The 23,089-nt window shown below is 43.5% G+C and overlaps 1 protein-coding gene across 1 annotated transcript; it reads left to right on the forward strand.

Annotated features, from left to right (window-relative positions):
- Window positions 1–21,556: 21,556 nt before the first annotated feature.
- LOC100723036 (periphilin-1-like) lies at window positions 21,557–22,822 on the forward strand. Its single transcript, XM_063245608.1, has one exon. The coding sequence runs from the start codon at window positions 21,557–21,559 to the stop codon at window positions 22,820–22,822; it is 1,266 nt and encodes a 421-aa protein (XP_063101678.1).
- Window positions 22,823–23,089: the final 267 nt, after the last annotated feature.

The following is a 23,089-nucleotide window of genomic DNA, read 5'->3' on the forward strand; positions in this document are numbered from 1 at the left end:
GAAACTAATGGATTCAAACATGACTGCAAAAGATCTACTGAATCTTAAGGACATACTGGGATGAGGAGGTGGGACAGACACGTTCCTCAGTGATAGGCAAAAAGTGAAGGGGCTTCTAGGTGCACTGGTGAATCTGTAGGAGGGGGTGACCACATCTCCACATGCACAGAGTTGTGGCCAGGTGAGCATGGATGGATTTCAGGTACCGACATACAAACTAGGTGACAGTGCAAAGGAGAACAGACAGAGCCAGTGAGTGAGTGGTCTGCCTGAAAAGTGTGGACAAAGCACCCTCTTTTCGATGTCATGAACAACACTAGGTGTGGAGAGATGAAAACAGATGGCAGGACAGTGCACAAGGCTCTTCTGAGTTCCTTTAAAATCCCACTTTTCTCCAACCAGACTGTCTTGGCCACCTCATCAGACCCCTTTCACCATAAATCTGTCCAAGAGGTGCTCTGTAATGTCCAAAACCCCACACCCCAGGAATATATGGGCAGGGGGTGGAGCGTACTGATCCAACAAACACTAGCTGTGGCCCGTCATACAGAGGAAGGGACTGAGAGGTGCAGACACTACAAAGATGGACAGCACAACAGCTCCAAGGAGGGACCCTGAGGACGTGCAGGACCTCTTTTTCACAAGGTCCAAAAAATGGTTAGTAGACCCCACTAAGGTCTTTCTTCACTCCTCCCATCACTGATCTGCCCCTGTGCCCACATAGGTTTCTCTACAACTGTATGTTTAGGATTCATGTTTTGTTTCATTATTCCTGGGATCCTGGTATGGATTCAGTGAGTTAAAATAATTTTATCCTGAGTTACTAGATCATACAGTGTTTTTTTTATTGATGTAAACAAAGAGAAGTGTGTTGCCATCTTTTTTTAAGTCTCTGCCTTGCAAACAAATAGTAGATCTGGAAATCAAACAGGAAATACTGTCTTCTTTAACAGAAATGATATAGACTGGATTAGCAGTGAGTACCAAAGACTAATTTCCTCCTTAGAATGGTCTCTCAGACTCCGATGAAAAGGCATTCTGTTTTTGCATGTGTTTCTAGGGTCTGAGAGTGGAGCAGCAGCACGCGGGTGTGGATTCCCTGAATTTAGATAGGGTGAGATCCAGGGTGACAGGGTGTCATACCCCATTGAATGCAAGTACATTAATCACTTGTAGGTGACCATCTGCATAGTGATGATCACCGATTTCCTGCCTTATGTTGTGGTCAACACAATGCCTCTAAACTTCCTGAAGATATCACTCTACTGACAGCTGACAGGGCCAACTAGGACTTCAATAATTGTATCAGGAGACTACATACTCAACAGGAACGTTTAGCCAACATTTTCAGTAAGATGATTTCCCCCCAGGTGCCTCACATTGGCATTCATTTCCATTCATGCAGTCAGAGCCATATACAATTTTTGCCTAAGGAAAATCTCATATTAGTGCTGCTATCTTCCACACTGTGCCACTAGAATCATAAAAGAAATTCTAAACCAGGTGAATACAAAAAGGAGGAAATAAAATTGATACTAACAGAAAACACTGAACATTACATTTCATTACAACAAATTGTTATGAAATCTCAGTGACACAAAAAATTTTTCCATATAAAAATCATTAACTTCCTTAAAATCTTATTAGATTAAGGAGAAAAAGAGTGAGGTTTGAAATTACAACCTGTGTAATTAATCGGGACCTGTGTCTACAGATGCTGTATTCACTAAAGAAGCGGATAGAGACCAAGCCAGACAACTTTGTGCCCATAATGATGAGAGCACTGACAAAGTACAGTATCCATGGATGATAGGAACTCACACTGTCATTTAGGAAGCAGTGCTCCAGTAAACCTCCAATCCTATGCAGGAATTAGCTCAGAGTGGATCCAAGGTCTAAATGTAAAGGACAAGATGCAGGAAAAATGTCCGTGGTACATCAAGATAAGGTGAAATTTTCCAGCTACAGCAGCAAAAGCATGGCTTGAAACAGACAATTAAAAGGAATTGGGTTTTAGCCAATGATAAAATATTCCTTACAAAAGATACTGTTAAATAATAACAATGTAAGTTCTAGATGTGGAGAAACGATTTAGTGTTTGACACATCTGATTTCTACTCAGAATACCAAGAACTCTTGAAATTTATCAATAAGATGGAACAAGCTGTTTAGACAAATAGATAAAACATTTGAACAGATACTTCATGAAAGTTATACAATGGGAAAAAGATGAAGTAGACGAGCAAGGTAAAAGACAACCAAGCACACAAGAATGCATCGGGCAGTATTTGCTGCCTAACTCATGGAAGGTTAAAGCAAAAATGCAAGGCCTGGGTGCAGATCAGAGGTGCAGCTTGTGCATAGCAGGTCCTATTGGCATTAATTACTCATTGGAAAACTGTCTTCACTTCAGATGCCTTTTTTGATTAGGGCTTTCAGTTTGGAAGGTATGCCTTCTTGGGTTCTTAGTGTATTCTAAATATTGGTCGTTTGTCCGAGGAATATGAAGCCAAACATTTTCCAACTCTTCAGGTTGCTTCTTTACTCTGTTGGTGATTTCTATTACTGCACAAAAGATTTTCAATATTATGAGCTAGAAATTACTGAATATGGGAAGCACTTGCCATGTGATCAGGGTTGGTTTATAAATTCCTTCCCTAAACCTATAACTTCAAGTGTTCTGCTGAGTCTCTCTTCATGAACATGAGTGATGATGTGTCTGTGTAGTATTTAGATCTTTGATGTACTATTTTAGTTCAAATCATAGTGTGAGACAGGGATAAGTTTAGTCTTCAGCATATGAAAAGTCAGTTATTCCAGCTCCATTTCCCTTCTTCACTGTTAGCTGGAGTGTAGAGTGCTGTAACTAGGTGGAAAACAAAGTGGACATTCCTCAAAATTCTGAAAATAGAGGCACCATTAGACCCAGCTATTCCAGTTCATGGTATCATCCCAAAAGAATTCACAACATCATAGCACAGCAATATATGCAAGCAGAAACTTACAGCAGCACATTGTGTAAGAGCCTGAACCTTGGAAACAGCCCAAGTGTCCTTCAACCAAAAAATATGTGAGGACATGTAGGATTTTATATTGTGCAGCACTACACAGCATTAAAAAAAGGAGAAGCTTCAGACATGTCTAGATTAATGGGATCATGAGACCACACTCTTCAGGGAAATTAATTGACTACACACATGCAAATATCACTTTGTATCTCTGATGTGAGAAACTGAAAGCGTAAATAAGAATCAAAATACAAACTAGACATTATCAACTGATAAAGCAATAAAAAAGGGAACTAGATAGGATGGAAGCAGAATGGAAAGAAGAAAAAGAAAAAAATAATCAACAAATGCCCTGAAAATATTAAGCAATGTTTGGTACATAGGGTGGACATTTGGATCAAAGATCAGGTAGAAGAATCGAAAGTAAAAGTAAAGCTAAGGACAATAATCGAAGAAGAATGTGATCATTATGTTTATCTAAAAAGTTCCAATTAAATTATTCAATAAAAAAAGATTTAAAGGCCTATAAAACACGAGTGGCACCAACCAGTATCCTCAGGACACACAGCAACCCTGGTGACTCAGGCCCTTTACCATGTTTTTCTTTGTCTTGGTTTAATCATCAAATTCCTTAAATTTTACCTACCATATATCAGAGTCTGAGACATACTTGCAAAAACAAGACTGTTTCCTAGATCCTGGGGCAGTGCTTTCATGTATAGTTTAGTCCTCTCATGGCCTAAGTCAGCACATTCCTTAAGGAAGAGGTTCGGGCACTTCCTTACCACAGCAGCAGTGAGCACACCTCGACCACCTGATGTCAGTCAACGTGAAGTGTGAATGCTGCTTCATGACCCCCTCTGGGTGACCTCATGCAATTGCAGGGGACCATTCACAGTGGGGTGGTAGCCCATGAGTCACCAAAGCTGTGGTGTCTGCTTCTCCAGACCCCAAACTATGCCAGCAACAGCCTTCCTGCCACGGTGCAGCTTTCAGCCACCTAACCACCCACGCCTTTGCTCTCTACTGCTCTGACCATCAATATTTAACCTGTGTAACCTGAGTTTCAGTGCTCTGCATGTCATGTTTGCCTTTCATCAGGCTCCCCAGGATCCCAAACGCTTACTCACAGCAATTTAAGGTGCTCTTTCTGTGCACATCCAGATGCCCTGATCCATGGTTGTACACTGCCATCCCTAATAAGTTCAGTCATCCATTCCTGGGGGATAAAATGAAGGTGATTATCTCCTTACAAAGGATAAAAGAGGTTTGAGTCTTCTGTTCATCACTGTCTTGGATTTTACACTGTGTACTACATTAACAGCATATCTGGGTGGTGGACTAGAGGATGAAGTCTCTTCCCTTTCCTCTCTGTAATTCCTCCCCTTCAGTCCTCAAGGAGCTGCTCCCATCTGAGGATACGAGTCCTGCCTCTCCCGGTTCCACGGTCAGAGTGCAGGACCCAATTCAGATTGAATCCACAGTCAGACAGATGAGAATCTGTCCTAGGCCCATCAGTCCTGCCTCATTTTGTCACTTGACACTGGATACTGCCTGGGACCCTCACTCTGGTGATGCTCAGTTCCTCCTCTGAGTCCACAAAGTTCCCTTAGGCCAGGCTGAAGAATTCAGGAATTTTCTGCTTCCTCACGATGCATGGGGCTGCACTATGATCACAGCAGGGGCAGAATACTGTGAGAACTTTCCATTCTAAAGACTGAGACACCCAACTCTGTGACCAATGCTGTCACTTTTATGAGACCACCCACGTGGAAACTAGGGGACCACACATCCTGCAGTTATGCCTGGAGTCAGAATCCCAGGCAGAGTCATCCTCCATAGGACTCCACCAATGCTGTGGGCTTGGCACCCCTTTAACTTCCTCCTTCTCTGTTTTCATGTTAGTTCCTGGCAGAACCCAGCTGACCTGAGTGTGCCCTGTCACACCAAGTCTCTGACTCGCAGGTGTTCTGAGCCTCACATGGGGATGGTTCCCTTCCTGTAACCAGTCCCATGTCAACTCGGTGTGCTCCCCTCACACTGAGGCTCTGACACCCAGCACTCCTCAGCAGAAAAAAAAAAGTTGCACATGGGGTTGGAGTTGTTAAACAAGACAGGTCTGTGCTGCAGAGCTTTCAACGGCAGAAAAGCAGGGTTGTCCTAGGATCCTCTACCTGGGCAGAGGTGTCCCCCTCTGTACTCATCATCTCCTCTAATAATCCTTGAGTCCCTCCAGTTCCACAGCCTGGTGAACCATGCACGGAATAAAGGTGTGATTCTGAGAGCTTATGATGGCAATGTGGGTACTCAACTAAGAATTTTGTGCCAAAACTCACAGTGACAAACACAGAGTGATTTCAGTGTTGTTGGAGAAGCCACTGAAATCTAAAAGAGCAGGTCCTTCCCTGCACTATGTACTTGCAGTGTGAACCTCAAAACCAGACTCTCACACTCAAGGTCCTTAAGGTTAGACCCAGGAGAGGGGTCTTCTCTGTCACTGTGTGGTGCAGGACTGTGAAAAGAGGCAGAGCTGCATTATTATATAGAGACCCTCTGCCTGCTGTGGGGCCTCCTCCTCCCACAGAGCCTGAAGCTGACAACTGAGCCCAGGTTGTCTGTTCTGCTCTCTGAAGCAGACCCTCAGAACAAGGCTCTAACTGTCCAGTTTGTTTCCTGTCACCTGAGAAGCCTGCCCTAGGGAGCAGGGGACAGCAGAGGGAGCTCTGGATTATTCTTGGACACCATCAGGGTTGGGCTTCCTCCATCTCCTCAGAGACTGATGAGCTAACTGAGCCCAGATCCTGCCTCATCTCCCCACAGAGCCACAGCACTGAGGACAAGGCTGTGACTCCCTGGACCACTGTGCTGACAATGGGGAGAGGTTCATACTCACACATCTCCCCAAGTGTGGTAAAAGTGAGTGCTGTTGTGAGACATTTGCATCTTACACTGCAGAGCAGTTAGCAGGGCTTTTCTGGAACATTCTGGAACCCTCTCTCTGGGGTGAGGCTTCCTGAGTGAAGCCTCAACTTTCACTTTAAACTGTTTAATACCAGGTCCTGTCCACTTTGCCTTCACTTCTGAAGCCTGGCGATCAGAAAAAGTCTTACTCTGCTGTTGGATCCCCTGAGAATAAAGTGGCCCCAGGAGTACAGTGTAGACAACTAGCGGAAATTTGGACCATTTTTGGACTCTCTCCCTAGGCTGAGGCTTCATTTCACCTCACAACACTTCAACTTGACATGATCTTAAGGGAGCCCAGCCCTCTGCTCCCCTACCTTGAAGCTAGAAACTCAGAAGTGACTGCACCTCTCTCTGAGCAGAGAAGAACTTGGGTGTGGATGTTGTGACTAGCAGCATGCTAGAGCTTTGCCAGAGCTGACTGAAGGAGTAGAATGGGATACTCGGGGTGCACTCCATCTTCTGCAGGGGTCATCATTCTTGCCTGAGAGAGCCAGGATCCAGTCCTCTATTGACTTGAGTCTGTTCCACACAGACCAGCGCTGTAACTCCCAAGATGCCCTAGGTATAAAAAGGTCACCCTTAGCATTCTTTCCTAAGTTGCAAGGCTGACAAGGGAGAGCATACTGGATTGACTGGGGACCATTTTTTTGGATGGGGCTTCCTACAGCAACCACAGACCATCAAATTGACTTCCTCATTAAACTTAGGTCTCCCTGTCAGCCTCATCTGTAGCAAGCAACTCAGAACAAAGCCCTCAGGTAGATCTGATGTCACACATCAGGAAGTCAATGGGCATCACATGCAGCAGTGAGCCCAGGGTCTGGCTCCAGGAGCAGAACAGGATTCCACAGGTGTCCTAGGTCTTCCCAGGCAGCATCAGCTTGGTGCCCAGCAGAGTCTGTACTGTGGTTCTTCCCACTGGGATAAAATTTTCTGAATCTCCAAGAGACCCCTGTGGTGCCAGTTGTGCAATAAAACAGAAGTATTCAGGCTGATATTCCTGATCCGGGACTCACCTGCGGACCTGTTGCAAGACTGAGGAGTCCAAGGATTTGGCATCCTGCTCAGAGACCACAGTTATATACTGTGAGGAATGCTCAACATCCAGAGGCAGATCTCCCCACGCTTTCCTTCTGTAGTTCGATGTTTAGTGGGAAGAGGGTGAGCAGCAGCAGAAAATCCTTCTGTAAGCGGATATAATTTTTCAAAATCTAGATCGTTATTTTCACTTTTTATAGCTCTGTTAGATACAACATGATATTTATATGCTCTACCTGATGTTAGTTTGGCCCTTTTTTTGTCTTTTTGAGGCAAGGTCTTGCTATGCTGTTTGGGCTGGCTTTCAGCTCACTTTGTAGACAACGCTGGGCTCAGATTTGCAATGATCTTCCTCCCTCAGCTTCCAGAATGCTGGGATTACCAGAATGCTTGTGAGATCATGCCTGTCTTGGACTTTACATCAATAGAATGAAAAAATGAGTAAAGTGTTCATGGAGCCTATAGTAATATACAGCATATTTAAAGGCACATTGTGTTAGTTTCTATAAACATATTTTCAAAGAATAAATGTTTTATGGATGCAATTTTACAAATGCATTTGCACATGGATGGATGTACACTACATTTGCATATTTGATTAAAACATGTGCTCTATTCCTACATATGGCTAAAGTTCACTTGCTATTTTATACGTGGTACATGGCCTACATTCCATGAAAACAGTGATGGATTTCCAAGCCACATCTCACCCAACACAGTGGTTTCAGGTAGTTTCATGCACTATATCTAGAACCATGTTGTCTATCTCTTTTTTCTTGTTGTCTGGTGTTACCCGAATGTCATTGGTGTCTCTGGTGTGAGATGCTGGATCACCACATGCAGACATTCAGAGACAAGAGTTTCAAAACTTTCCCCTGACTGACACTGTTCTGTGCTACCTGTGCAGCCCTCAACTTTCTGTCCCTGTCCACGCACACACAGTGACCAGTTCCACAGTCTTTAGTCTCCCCCAGGCCTTCCTCATGCTTTGCTGATGGCAGGGAGTTGCTTATGTGGGCTTGCAAGGTTTTCTATCTCTCTTTACTGTTGTTTTCCATGGTAAATTCCAGAAGCACTAGACAATACCCACACTTGTTTGTCGTTTTGTTGCAACAATAACCACAACTGCAAGGAGCAAAGGGTTAATCAGTCTGTGTATTCAGTCTATGATAGGCTGTGCCCAATGCAGAACTAGCATGGCAGGACTTAGAGGCACAGAGCTGCTTTGTTCATGGTGGCTGGGAAGCAGCACTGTGGATCAGCGGCAGAGGGGAAGGGAGGAGAGACCACACATCCTGAGGCTCAGGCTCCATGACCCCACACATGCATCCAGGACCGTCCTCTCTTGAGCTGCTTGTTTTACCTGCCGGGTGACCTGTAGGATTAACAACAAAATTCAGTCCATGTGAATTTCACATTCAAAAACATTTTTCAAATGTATTTAGTCTCCCAATAAAACAATGAAACCAAGTTCACAATTTATCCCCAAATAATGCAAGCTTCTCCCATAGAAATAGAAACAAAATGATCACTTCCTCAAAGTCTGAACAATTCCAGGGATTTTCAAAGGCCTAAGTCTAGATCTCTTCTGAGACTGAAGGGATACACTTAGTAATGAACACCTGGGGCTGTGTTCAATGTCACCACCATGTCAAACATTTATCACAGAGGAATGAAATATGCAGAAGTGTCTTTTCCCTGTGTCCAAAGCACTCTTGCCCTGATTGTTTTGGACACCTGAATAGGAATACGTCCAGTGATTGAATAGTGCATTCCCTGATGTGGTTTACTTTATCCCCAAGAGTCTCTTACCTTGCATTGCACCTTTCATGTCTCGGAGCCCTGCAGTCATGGTAATCTTATCCCACACTGGGAGTGAACGGCTCTTCTCAAATAGGGCAGAGAACCATCCATTGAGCTGTGGAGGTCAGCCATGGAAGGCACCCTCTCAGACAAGCTGCAGGCCCAGCTCCCTGCCCTCAATCTTTCCTCAACTCTGAGGGAGAGTCCTTCTCAAGGATCCATGGAAACCCAAGGAACATCCTGCCTTTTCAGCAACTTGGAAATCCATGGCAGCCACACACAGTGATTTAAACACCATTCTTTCTGACATGATGGCTTATAAGGGTTGACATATCCCATGGTAAGTTCCATGTAAATTTCAGCAGTGCTGACAAATATGGAGTCTGAACCAATCAGAGCTGCATCATAGCTTTGTTCAGAATCGATTTCCTGCCCCCAAATTTCCCCGCCTTCACCTACTCAGTGGTGCTTCCCTCGCTCCTCCATGAGCCACTGTCAGTCAGGGATCTTATAGCATCTCTCTTACTTGCCCTCTGTAGAACATGTTATGCTCATCCAGTGCAAAATGAGGGAGAATTATTTTGGGGATTTTCGATTCCTCTGTAATACCATGCGTAGTATAGCTAAACATGTATGGCTTTCATTAACATTGTAAAACTTCCCAATGCTGTTACATCAGTTTCAACTTAGTATTATCGTCTATTCCATTAGATCTGCACTACCACTTATTATTCATCCTTTATGTGTACTCCTTTTGGGTGGTTTTGTTCATTTCCTTTCTCTAAATTTTGTACTAGGAGTTTACGTTTGATATCCTATTTCCATTTAAAGTCAGTTTTATAGTTGCTATTTGTGACTCCTGCTTTCTCTGCATTGTCACCTTTCTTGGGATGATTTTGCTTTCTTCTATTCATTTACTTTTAGCAGTAGTGAGGTTCAAAACCAGTGCCTCATCCGTTTTAGGCAGATTCTTCCAAATGGGCACTAGAGCAAGACCAAGCCGTGTTCATTTTGTTTTTGTGCATTTCAGTGTATATTCTGGCTTGTCTTGTGCTATATGGTGTCCAAAGTGGATACTGTTATTAGCAGAAATTTGTCCTCTCACACAGAAGATGTATGTTCGTCACCTTGAAGTACCTCAGAAAGTGTTTGTCCTTGGCCATAGGTTCTTTAAAGAGACAATTAATGTGAGCCAAATTCCTCAGGCTGACCTTGATGTTTACCTGACTTGTGACTTTTAAACCAAGGGAATGATACATATAGGGCTCTGCACTTATTTGCTTCCTGTCACTTCTTTGTGTGGACTTGAAGGATCCCCAAATTATGGTTTCTTCAGCTGAGTGAAGGTATTAGCAGTAACATTCTGGTAGACCTTGCCTTGCCAGGTGGGTCATGATGGTAAAGTTATCCTGGGGTACATTTCCGAACCTGGCAACTACTCTGGTGACACCACCCAGGGTTGACTGGAGCTCAGTCAGATGGACAATGCTTTACATATTGAGATCAGAGAACCAAAATTACCCATCAGATCATAGTGTTTCTCTTTTCAGAGCATTTGGACCCCAGAGCTCTGTGAGGACTGATTGTGCACATGCAGAGTGCTGATTCCTTTTTGTATCCCCTTACCTCTTTCCAAGCCTGAAGACACGCTTCTTCTCTGTCACACCAGTGTGCCTGGAAGGCAGATTTCAGTCTTTCTCTCCACTGCCATTCTTTACCACCTTACAGAGAAAGTCCTTCCCTGCTGCCCAACTTTTTAAATAGTCAGCACTCTCTTCAGTGGACATAAAGTGCCAGGTCGTCTGCCCCCCCTATTGAACAGGGAAGACTAGGATACCTACGTTTGGAAATCCCGGGGTCTACATGTACAGTATGTGATTATGGGAGGATACAGCAGGGCTATGGTACACTGCTAGCCAGGCAGATGTGCTCAGCAGAATGCATCCCATGGGCAACTACAGCGCAGTGATCCAGCCTGCAGGAAGACAAGAAAAAAAAAATGTCTGTGGTTTCTTGCTCTCATCCAGGTAGCATGTTTTGACTGCAGGCCTAGAGAGCACCTGCATGTAGAGGATTTCAGAGATTCACTTCCCTTTGTTTTGCAATCTCCCCAAGTCCCTGGTTATGGAGTTCTAATTGCACAGAGTTTTGTTCAGGGGGCATACAGATATGGTTCTGACCCTCTGAATCCCCTTACGTTTATTGAGTGTATTTAGAGGTGTGCCGCGTGCTCTGTCCTGCAGGAGGTCCCATGTGCGCCTCAGACACACATTGACGCTGCTGATTTTGGGCAAAGAGCTCTCAGGTGTGTGCTGGAAGGCGCTGTCTCTCACTGCTCTTCTAGGCTCCTGCTCCCATGTGCTCTTCTACCGGGATGTCCACCTGTTAGTAAAATGCTGTGAACTCATCTGAGAGTGCTCCTCCCACCACTAATTCCACCCAAATGGGTGACAAGAAAACCACATACTATTTACTCACAGTGAAGGCGGTTTGTGCAACCAGATGCAAATTCCAAAAGAACACTGATTCTTGGCAAGGCTGCTATTCCTCTTAACTGGTGATCACCTTCTATGGTTTTACCCTTGTTGTACTGAGAACAGTACCCATGGTTCCCCAGCACTCTACCACAACATGCATCCACAGTGCTTTTTGTAAAATTTTACATACTGTTTTGCTGAATTCCCCAGGTATCCTTTGAATTTGAGAAATATATTTATAAAAAATTTTGGCAATCAAAGAGTTGTGGACCACAGTGTTTACACCCTTCATGTGGAGTTGGTAAATGTGCAGTCCTTACCTTAATCTCTAGTGCCTGATGCCTCTACCCTTTCCCATCTCCTCCCCCATAGATCATATTCCAATTTCCAAAGATCTTTCTCTATGCTTTCTGTTATTTTTATTTTCTTTTGTTTTTAAATGTCATTTATTCTTGGGATAGTTTTAAGTTTGTTTTTCCTTATTTTTACTAAGTTCACTTTCAGATTGGTACATATACACCCTACATACTGATCACATTCATCATCGGGAATGTGTGACTACATCACAATCTTAACTCACTTTTCCCATTCCCCGCTCTTCCTTTCAACCAACCCTTCTTCACAGCCCAATTTACAGAAGCTTTGCTTGCATTTTTCTTTCCATTCTCCTTTTATTTCCTTTCCCTTTCCAGAGACCATGAGAAAATTAATGCTTAGGAGCATGATTTACTTCAGTCCAGATCTTAAGTTGCATCAGTGTTCCCAAAAATGTAACTAGATATACATCCTAGACGAATATCTTTCCATATCCCAGAACAGCACTCCACTGTGGGTATCACATTTCATATCTACTCTTTGTTAATGGAAGCGATGGCCATAGGATGCTCCATGAGTTTGTTGTTGAGTTCTGATGTTGTAACAATGCATGTGGATATAATATAATAGTGGACTGTTCCTTGACTTTATCTCAAAGACATCTGAAATGGAATAGATGAGTTCAATAAAATTTGTATTTCTAATTTTAGAGCCAAATATCAGGCCTCCTAAATTCAAAGACCTAATCCAAAAATGGGAATGTGACATGAATGCACACTTCTAAGATAAAGGAATATAAATGGTAAATAAATCTATGAAAAAATATTCAATGTGATTGGTCATTTAAAAGCGGCAAATTAAAACTACTGTGAGATTACATCTCACTCCAGAAAGAAAGAGTATAATTAAGAAAATATCTAATAAGAAATGTTGGTGGGGCTGTGAGGGAATAGAAACTCTTCTCCACTTTTGGTGGGGGTGTAGATCAATGCAACCACTCCAGAAATCAGTGTAGGGATTCCTCAGTAAACTAGGATTGGGGTCCCATTTGATCCAGCTGTTCCCCTCCTTGGTATTTTCCCAGAAAAACTAAAAACACTGAGCAACAGCAACAGATGTGCACCCAAGTTTAATCTAACATAGTTTGTAATAGCTAGATCTTGGAAACAACCCAAATTCCCATCAACTGAGAAATGGTTTAAAAAGATTACACATACACGTATTTGTGTGTGTGTGTGTGCGCGTGTGTGTGTCTGTGTGTGTGTGTGTGATTATTACTAGGCCATAAAGATAAAATTGAAATTTTATAGGTAAATAGAGGCAACTTGGTAACATAATTGTAAGTGAAATAAAACCAATCGACATTTGTAAACAGCTTACAGTCTCAGCAGAGTGAGAATCAGAAAGAGGAAACAATATACAAATAGTACAACAGATATTGTGACTAGGGAAGAAACTCTCCAAACAAAAATAAACAAACAAAAAAATGTGATGGGAAAAAGGTGGAAGTAAGGAAGGAAAAAGTGTATACAAACACAAGAGAATCAAGCTAGTTATATAGCGAGTTTGTTTTGGTTTATTGAGGGGACAGTTTCATGGTAGAAATTTTCTGGACAGTGTTCCATGCCTGTATCTTGTACTTTGTACAACTATTGTGTTTATAATGATATGCAATGTGTTCACTATTGTTAATCTCTTTCTAGCCTGTTTTATAACTGTGTTGTTGTTGTTGTTGTTGTTGTTGTTGTTTCTATTTGAAAATAGAATCCTGGAAGAAGCCGCAAAACTACTCAGAGGGCAGTTTCTTAGTTACGACCAGTCAGTTGTAGGGACTAGTCAGGGAGGTGGAACCAGTCACTGAGGAATCTGTATGAGCGAGAATCACAAAGGGTTGCTGCAAGGAACTGTGACCAGTGGCAAAAAGGACACAAGTGAATTGTAAGAGGAGTTTCTCCCCACCATTGTGCTAAACTCTAGTGTGTTGTGGGTCTATGTGCACTCCCTCCTGCTCACACAAGTTCGACACTGAATTTTATGTGAAGGGGTCTTTTCTGCCTCTTTCATCACTGAATTCACAGGATGGAAACAGACTCTTTGTTAAACTGAATATCTGGGAAATGGAATCTCCAAGAGGAGACAAAGAAATTTTATGTCACTGTCCACAGAGGCCATTTCCTGCTGTCCCGTAGAAGCCACTAAATACTACAGGTATAACTGAAATTACAAAGAAGCATGACAACCCGTGCCTTTAAACTCAGCATTCTGGAGGCTGAGGTAGGAGAATCATCATGAGCTCAAGGTCAACCTGGGCTACATAAGTGGGCTCAAGGCTAAATAAGTGAGTTGTCCTGCTTGACCACAGGGGACCACTGAATTTGCTGTTCAGAAAAACCGTGGGTGAGGGGCTGGGGGTTTAGCTCAGCGGCTTAAGCGCCTGCCTTGCAAGCAGGCAGTCGTGAGTTCAATCCCTGGGACCGATTAAAAAAAAAGAAAAGAAAAGAAAAGAAAAGAAAAGAAAAGAAAAGAAAAGAAAAGAAAAACCCTGAGTGGAACTGAGACACAAGTGCAAATGAGAAGCATGGGAAGCTGACACACGTGAACTGAGAGGGTCAAATGCCAGAGCTGTGGCAGAATCACAGATGGGGAACTGAGTTTGCTGAAGTTGCTGTCGGTCAGAGGGAAGATCACTGGCAACTCCACATTCTGAGAACAGCTGAGGCTCCTGAATACAGCCGTTCTATGATTGCTTCGTGAGTGGAATTTATTTTGTGTGTATATATTAATGTGTGCATATTTTTCAGTTGATTCATTTTTTTGGCTATAGGCATCATATATATGTTTCATAGCCATAGCAATGTGTATACATTTTACACTCCAGGTAAGTAATTTCCATATGCCTACTTCAAAGGTTGTTTTCTGAATATTATCTAAACTTACTTGATCATTAGTCCAATAGTTGGATACAAACTTCCATTTCACCTCTCACTTCCCACACACAAATCTCATTCTTCCTTATCTGTGTTATTTTGCCCTCACAGCTTATCTCTGAGCTCTTCCATCCTATTTTTTGTGACTTGTCTTTTCCTATCCTTTTCTATGTAGTCCTTTCTTTTATGCATAAGCTATTAAGATAAATCTAAATGTCACAGCATGTTACCACTTCACTGTAGATTTCCCCTTCACCAGAGGTGCCTTCATACAGTTTCTAAAGTTAGTGTTTCTGTTATGGTATTTATGGGACTAAATCTCCCTGTATCTCTTCCACTATCAATTTAAAACCTCTCACCCAAGTCTCTTCTAACTTACCCTCTCATACAGTAATAATTCTTCCCACTTTCCCTTACCATTCTTGTAAATGAAAGCTATTATAAGAATTACAATTTAATTTTTCCTACTTTCATATTTTAGCATGTATATGTTCATGAACATTTTGTATATGAATGTGAATGATCAGTCTTGTTTCTATACACTGACCAACAGATTTCCATCATAAAACGTCATTGTTTTAGTCTTCTAACATAGAGTTTCTGCTGATTTATAAACTGGATATAGTCACCATGAAGATTTTTCTGCTTTCTACTCAGGAATTACTCACTTCCCCTTTACCACCAGACATATCTTTCCAAATTCCCTTGATCTTTCCAGATAAAAAATAATATCATCAAAAACTACTTCTTCTTTCATTCACTTTGTTACTTTTTAGTCTCCCTCTGTTTTTCTCAGTTTTTCTTCTTTCTTTTTAAAAATTTGTTTTTCTCTGTTATCTTCTCTTATCTCCCAGAACTTTCTCTACCTTACTACATCTTGGGTTACTGAAAGGGTATAAAATTTGCTAAAAAATTTTAGCACTACGTTACCTCTAAAGTATATATCAAGATTGATTCTCTGAAAGTTAGCATTGTTGGAAGCTGTTCTCTCCCTGCAATTCAGTGCTAGAAAACAATCATTATTCTTTAAATAAACTAAGTAGGTATCTGTGCACTACATCTCACTCAAAGCTAAAGCCACATCACAGGGAGAAATGCACCTACTAAAGAGGTCTCTAGTATAGTGGCAGAGCTTACAAGCCCTACTGATAGGAAACATTTAACCAAATACAAGAATATGGAGGAAAAAAAGAAAAATTATGTCTCAAAAATTGATGAATGTCAAAGAGATCATATCATGAGCACCATAGTGCAGGGAAATCTCAGGCAAAGACCTCAAAAGCAAAACGTTTGAGGAGATCAGAGAAGAATATATGAAAAAATTACCAAGATACTCCCTGAGCTCAAAGAAAACATATGCAGATAAATGATATAATTTATAAGATTATCAGTGACTAAAGAACACATAAAGACTGAATTAAAGACTGAAAGAGTTGCTGACGCCACGTGTGAAGAAGAAGAAGAAGAAGAAGAAGAAGAAGAAGAAGAAGAAGAAGAAGAAGAAGGAGAAGAAGAAGAAGGAGAAAGAGAGAGTGTGTTCCAGAGAGACCATCGGCCCCAGGGTGGAGATGCTGCACCCCGGGGGTGGGGGGGTCTCTCCCCGCATTCCCGAAATAAAAGTTACTTATATTTTATATTTCTTATCTTTGCAGCCACCGCCGCCCACTACTTTCACGGCCGTGCACTCCACTCCTTCCACGGACCTCTTTCCCCTCTTCCCCTCTTCCCCTTCTTCTCAGACCTAACAGATGGTGCTCGTGACTCGACAGCAGGTGAGAGACTATAATTTTCCCTGTTTTTTTTTTTTTTTGGTCCCCTGCTGTTCAAGATTCTTCACATCTATACTCACAAATCGACTCACAAACTCAACTGCTGTTTCTCAACCAACACCCACCTGGTGAGTAACTCCCCTGAGATAACTTTTAAAACAGGCTCTTTGTTTCCCAGCGCGCTCCCTCCTCCCTCTGTCCCCATCCCGCGCCCCTTTCCTTCCGGCTCCAGCATGCAGCGTCAGCGGCCAGCAGGGGGGGCCACCGGCGGTCCAGCAGCCACGAGGCAATCTCCCGCGGGCGGGGCTGGCGAGGCCTGGACACCCCGGGGGGCCAGCGCGGCGACTCTGGACACGAGCCGTGGCCCTTCCCATAGATCACCCCCGCCCGCACCCGGCTCCTCTCCCTCCCCCCTCCCACCGTGTTATAGCTCCCTTTGTTTCCCAGTGCGCACAAGCCCGTCCGCCACCGCCGTTCTGCTGAGGTTTAAATGAGACCAGACAATAAGAGATTCACATAAAACTGCTTTAGATTTTAAACAGCTTTTTTTTCTTTTCGCTCTCACATCGCGTTCCAATTCTGTGGGCCCCACAGTTTCGGCCTCTCGTCCAGCCTGTTCCCTGTTGTGCCAGCTCATTCCAACCGGTCATTTCTGCCGTCGTCGCCACAGCGCTGCCGGGCCCCCGCCCCGCGCCCCTGCCTGCGCAGCCGCCCCAGCCCAGGCACCCCGCGCCCGCCACCGTGTCCCTACTCTGTGCCCCCCCCCCGACCGCCGTCGCTGCCCGGGGAAACGGCGCTTTCAGAGCGCACCAGGGCCGGCGCGGCCAGTGAGCCTTCAGAGCAGAGCCCACTTGACTTCATGCTGTGCGTCTCCCTTTGCCACAGCATCGGCCTCGCCCTGCCCCATGCGCGGGGCCCCACGCACAGCAGGCTGTGCCCCTGACCACGCCGCCACTGCCTCTGCCGCTGCCTCGGCCGCTGCCCCGCCCCTCCAGGGCACCGAAAGCGAGCTGCAGCTGCCATCCATCTGACGCCAGGCATCACTTTTGGCCACTACTACGGGCCTCCAAGCCCCACCCCCTTACGCGGTCGCAGCAAAACTACATCATTTCCCTGCGCCGCTTAGCGCGTCATAGTAAGCCTCTAGTTAAAAACTCAGCTGCTCCACTTACTGTGCCAGCGTTTGCCCTGCCCACTCTACATGTTCCTTGCCAGCCTGCCCCTCCGCGGCACCACTGCTGCCCCATGGCACCGGTCACGCGCCGGGCGCGTGCCATGGCCGCCATAGTTCCATGGCGCCAGGCGCCACCTCTGATCACCACTCCAGGCCTCCAAGCCCCACCCCCTTACGCTTTCGCAGCTCCCTGCGCCCTCTTAGCGTGTCACGGATGGCATCTGGGTGGGACCTCAGCCTGCCTGCCCTGCCTACTGTGTCCCACATTCGCCCCGCCCACTCTACATGTTCCATCCTGCCCCAGACACAACTCTGCTCTCTTCCTACAGGTGCTATCTATCTCAGTGTTTCAAGCTGCCTTTAACACTGAGCGTTTCCAAAGTCTCGAGGCCCTGCCCAAACTTTTTTTGCAATTCAGTTCCACTCGAGAGAGGCTATTTTTTTTCTTACAATTTTTCTACCATTTATTCACTATTACTGGCCACCTGATAATTTTACCAACCTGCCTGCCTTATAATCTTAAATGCCAATATTAAGCTCCTACATACTTACTTAATTCTACAGATAACTTTTACTATAGTCCAGATCTCAAACAACAAGGCAATACTTGACCTTCAAGCTCCACAGAGACCTTGCTATGGTTGTTCATATTTTAAATAACACCTACAATGCTGAGACAGACAAATCTACACAAGGTTAAGCTACCTGCCCCCCTCCACCATGGGCCTCACTCAAATTCATCAGAAGACATCAAACAAAATCCCCCATCCTGGCATTCTTTGAGACCTTACTCCAGGGCTGTTTAGGCTATCCTGGCCACCAGAGAGTGGCCTGGCCATCCTACATGGTAGCCCTCATAGGTCACTGCCAAAAGACCTTATTCCACGGCTGTTGGGTTATCCTGGCCACCAGAGAGTGGCCTGGCACCCTAGCTTGTCACCCTCAAAGGTCACAGAGGCCAAGCGCCTTGGTAGATGTCTGTCTCAGAATCCAAATCACATTAAAACTCTCAAGGTAATACATTCTCTATATTCGTGGACATAAGAGACCACATATACAGAGTTCTTACTGAGTTGTTAGGCTAATAAATCCTCAATGTCTCATGGAGTATTGAAGGTCAACCTATGCCAGTTACAAACAGGGCCCATTTTTATACAGGTCCCAGTCCTAAATCCTAAAATGCTTTTATTCCCTTTTAAACTGCCATCCTGGTTTCATATCACTCAGGCCCTAGATCTAACCATCCTTTTGATACTCATCTCTGCCTTATGACTCACAGGTTGTCATGTTTTGTTGTCCAGTTTGATTCTTAATTTCTTACATTTTATTAATGATCATTTCTATAGCAGGGCTCTCTAACACGATTGCCTACAGACTCCAACGTCATATATACCAGAGACAAGCCTTACCTACCTACCTTTTAACTTTTATGCTTTCATATGGGGGAGTAAACACCTCTCATAACTTCACTCCTCCTAATCCCACGTTTAATTTTTCAGAATTCTGCCTTGCCACCTCAACGTCATCCTGATAAAATAACAGGTCTAAATCAAAGACACCTTTCCTTTACCTCACTTGGGTCCATAAATATGACAGTGCCATGTCTCCTCATAACATTGTGTCTCTTTGTTTTTTCCAGTCTAACATACATGTATTCACCAGTGAAGTTGTCCTGGATAAAACACCTAACATCAGCATCTACCTGGGCATCAACCTTCATCCCGTCAACTCCCCTAGACCCCAATACAGTGACCTCAGCCAGCAGGAAGTAGTTACAGAGAGGAATCTTCGCCCATTTTCCTAATAATCATCAGACGGGATATGAAAGAGTTGCTGGCCCAGACCAGACACTTTAACCAGGAAAAGCCTCAGCCAAGTTAGGGGGCTCCTGCCTCCCCCGCCCCTATAGATTTGCCTGTAACCCTATACCCCCATCCCTGTAAGCCTGGCGCCAAACGTGTGCCAATGAACTACCTGTGCATCCCTAATGCCCCTTGGGGTCCACCCCAGACAGAGGTTACTTATGGGCCTCACTCCACGTGTTAAAGAAGAAGAAGGAGAAGGAGAATAGGAGAGTGTGTTCCAGAGAGAGACCATCGGCCCCAGGGTGGAGATGCTGCGCCCCGGGGGCAGGGGGGTCTCTCCCCGCAAACCCGAAATAAAGGTTACTTATATTTTATATTTCTTATGTTTGCAGCCACCGCCACCCACTACTTTCACGGCCGTCCACTCCACTCCTTCCACGGACCTCTTTCCCTTCCCCCCTCTTCTCAGACCTAACAAAGACAATGACAAGGAATATTAATGAGCACTTTAGTAAAGAACTTCAGATTCAGCCTGGCAGGTGGCACATGTATGTAATCCCAGCACTGGGGGAACTGAGACATGAAATTGCCATGTGTTCAAGGCAAGCCTGGGCTACATAAATGAATTCAAGTCCAAAACTAACAAATAGACAAAATAAGAGCTACAGACTCTAGCCAAGTGAGGTGGTTCAACCCTCTAATACAACTTCCAGGAGGCTGAGGAAGGCAGATGCAAGTTCAAACCCAGCTGTGGCAGCACAATGACTGACAAAGACACAATTTAAAAAATAATAATAATTTAAAAACTAATGTATAGGGCTGGAGATGAAGTCAGTGTGAAGGCCGTGACTTTCATATCAGGGCTAAAAAAAAAATAATGGTTATGGGAAGGAATCAAACAGAATTCCTGGGAATTCAAAACATATTGGAAAGCCACACCTGTAAATAATACAAATCATGGAGAATGTATCAGGATCTGATGACAAGAATAGTGTCAATAATGCTTTGGTAACCGCCAATAGTTGTCCTTGGAAAGCACAGGCATCAAAAACAAACTGTTTTGCTGAAATGGGGTAGAAAATTACAGAGAGTCAACACCAATAAATTCTAATTTACTTGTCAAGAACTAAACAAATAATGAACAAGAGAATGAACTTTTGCATCAAAATGTATCAAGTAGAAAATGCAGTAAGTTTAAAATCACTTGCATACCAATGATGACTTTAGTAGATCACTTCCTCAGTGATGCTCTAAAAATAAAAATCCATGAAAGATGGATATACACGCTAGGTGAATCTAAAATATCAGATCAATGAATTACTGTGTCAAGGAACTGTTGGAAAAGGAAACTAAAGTTATAAAATTCTATTAGCTAATATTGTTGCAGACAATATTCCAAATCAAAAACCTTATTGAACACTCAAGTAAATGAGGTATTTAGGACCCAAATAAATATGGTCAGAAAGGAACGCCATGAAACTTCATAGTCAAAATTCTAGAAAGTCATAATAAAGACAGAATGAAAGCCATTAAAGGCTGACATCACCAAGCTCCCCAGAAGTGCCTCCTCAAAGAGTGGAGGACACGGAGGCGGAGGCAGCAGAGGCAGAGGCCCCTGGTGTTTGTACCATGTATCATGGCTGACAGAAGACATGACATGTGGTCTGATGGACAACATGACAACCAAAGTCTTCCCAGATAATGAGGGCCACCTCAGAGTCTACCCAGTGTTTGGCTACTGTACCATAGTTAATATCGTGCTATGGCAACCACCACCGCTGGGAAGCAAAGGACCACTACTAAAGACACCACCGCTGCTTGGTACAAAACCACCATCACTTGGTACAAAACCATCTCTGCTAGGCAGACGTGGTGAATGAAGCTACAATAGATATTACAGTTTTCCTGGTTACCAAGACTATCAGAAGTCTAGCAGCTTTTCTAATGATACAAGAAGTACTCCACCTAGGAGAAGAGTTGAATCTGGATGTCAGTGGTACAGATATGATCATTCTGCAAGTCACCAAATTGCTTATAGAGACATGAGAGATGGCTTTAGAAGAAACCATTCCTACTCTTCCCATTGTATGAGGGATCAATTTCCGCATGTAAGGAATCCTACTTTATTCTGAGAGTCGCCAGTAGGCCAAAAATTTTCTCTACACAACACAATCGTGTCCTGTGCAGATAACAGAAGTTACTCTCCTGCCCAAAGCAAAATGTTATCTTTCTATCAGTCTAAACCTAGAAGTGAACAGCAGAATGGAGTTTTCGGGATGGTGCAGAAAAATCTGATTGAAAATGGTCCTTTCCTAGACAAGTCTATACACTTTGCTCTGAGCAAGAATTCACCTAAAATAGGTGTGCAGTGTGTTGAAGAACAAGTCAAACATTCCATTTCAGAATATCATGCATCTATTCAAGATTCTGAAAGACATACATGTGGTCTGAGAGACAATATGACTGTGAAAGACTTTCCAGAGATTGACTGCCACCTCAGACAGAGTCTTCCCAGTGATGGTGGCCGTACCGTAGTTAACATTGTGCCATGGCAACCACCACCACTGGGAAGCAAAGGACCACTACTAAAGACACCACCGCTGCTTGGTATGAAACCACCATTACTTGGTACAAAATCATCTCTGCTAGGCAGACCTGGTGAAGGAAGCTACAATAGATATTACAGCTTTGCCGGTTACCAAGAATATGACAAGGGCCGAACATCTGCTTGTGTTCAAAGAAGTGCTCCACCTCAGAAAGCAGATGAAGCTGGCAATCAATGGTCAAGATATAATCCTTCTGCAAGACACCAGAGTTACTACGAGGACAAGAGAGATAGCTGTAGAAGACAAAGTTTCTACTCTTCCAATTATTCAAAATACCAGTCTCCTCATACAAAGGATCCTACATTTTTTGGAGAGTCACTCTTAGGCGAAAAAGCTTCATCTGTCAGTAGCAGGAGGTGCACTGAAGTCCAAGGAGAAATTTACTCTTTTCAAAAGCCTCAGCAAAGAAGTGAAAAAAGAAAGGTCCTGTATTTGAAAACATCAAGGTATACTGTTCTCCCAGATTCTGAACCACCTACTTCATCAAAGGTGTTAGACAAACCCAGCAGGCTAACTGAAAAGGAACTTGATGAAGCTGTAAGGGCATGGGCTGCCAAAACGTCTGTGGCATCAGAGGAACGCAAGTTGTCTGGCATCTCTGAATTCGAGGTGGTGCCTACAAGACCATTATTCAGTAAGTATCGAGTGGCACCAGCCACAGACGCAGAAGACAGCACATGTGAAGATAATCAACGCAGCAGTCACTTTAAATCAATAGAATCTAAAGTCAAAGACATTGAAGAAGTTTACCAACAATACAGTGAAACTTTTGGGATGATGGTGAAAAAGTTGATTCAAAAGAATCCTTCATTAGAAAGGCCTATACAGTTTGCACCGAGTCAAAATTTACAAGAAATAGGTGACCAGCTTCTTAAAGAACTCAAAGATTACATTGCAGAGTATCATGCTTCTCAACATACTGGAGAGTCTTCTTAAGGGATATAGTGGTCAGGCAGAAAAAAGTATTTCATTATTTTATTCCTGCAATCTTAAAATCCTTTATGTATGGACTGTTTGCAATGAAAAGAAATATTTATGAGTTTTCCATATCAAATAAAGATCTAATGCAGTCTGTTTAAACTGTTTGACTTAGAATTTTTTCCACACGTTATACACACACACACACACACACACACACACACACACACACACGTGCGCACACACACACACACACATATATATATATATATATATATATATATA

The sequence above is a fragment of the Cavia porcellus genome, unplaced genomic scaffold (assembly GCF_034190915.1).
Source record: "Cavia porcellus strain 051 isolate PalLab524CR breed Dunkin Hartley unplaced genomic scaffold, mCavPor4.1 scaffold_3, whole genome shotgun sequence".
Taxonomy (NCBI): domain Eukaryota; kingdom Metazoa; phylum Chordata; class Mammalia; order Rodentia; family Caviidae; genus Cavia; species Cavia porcellus.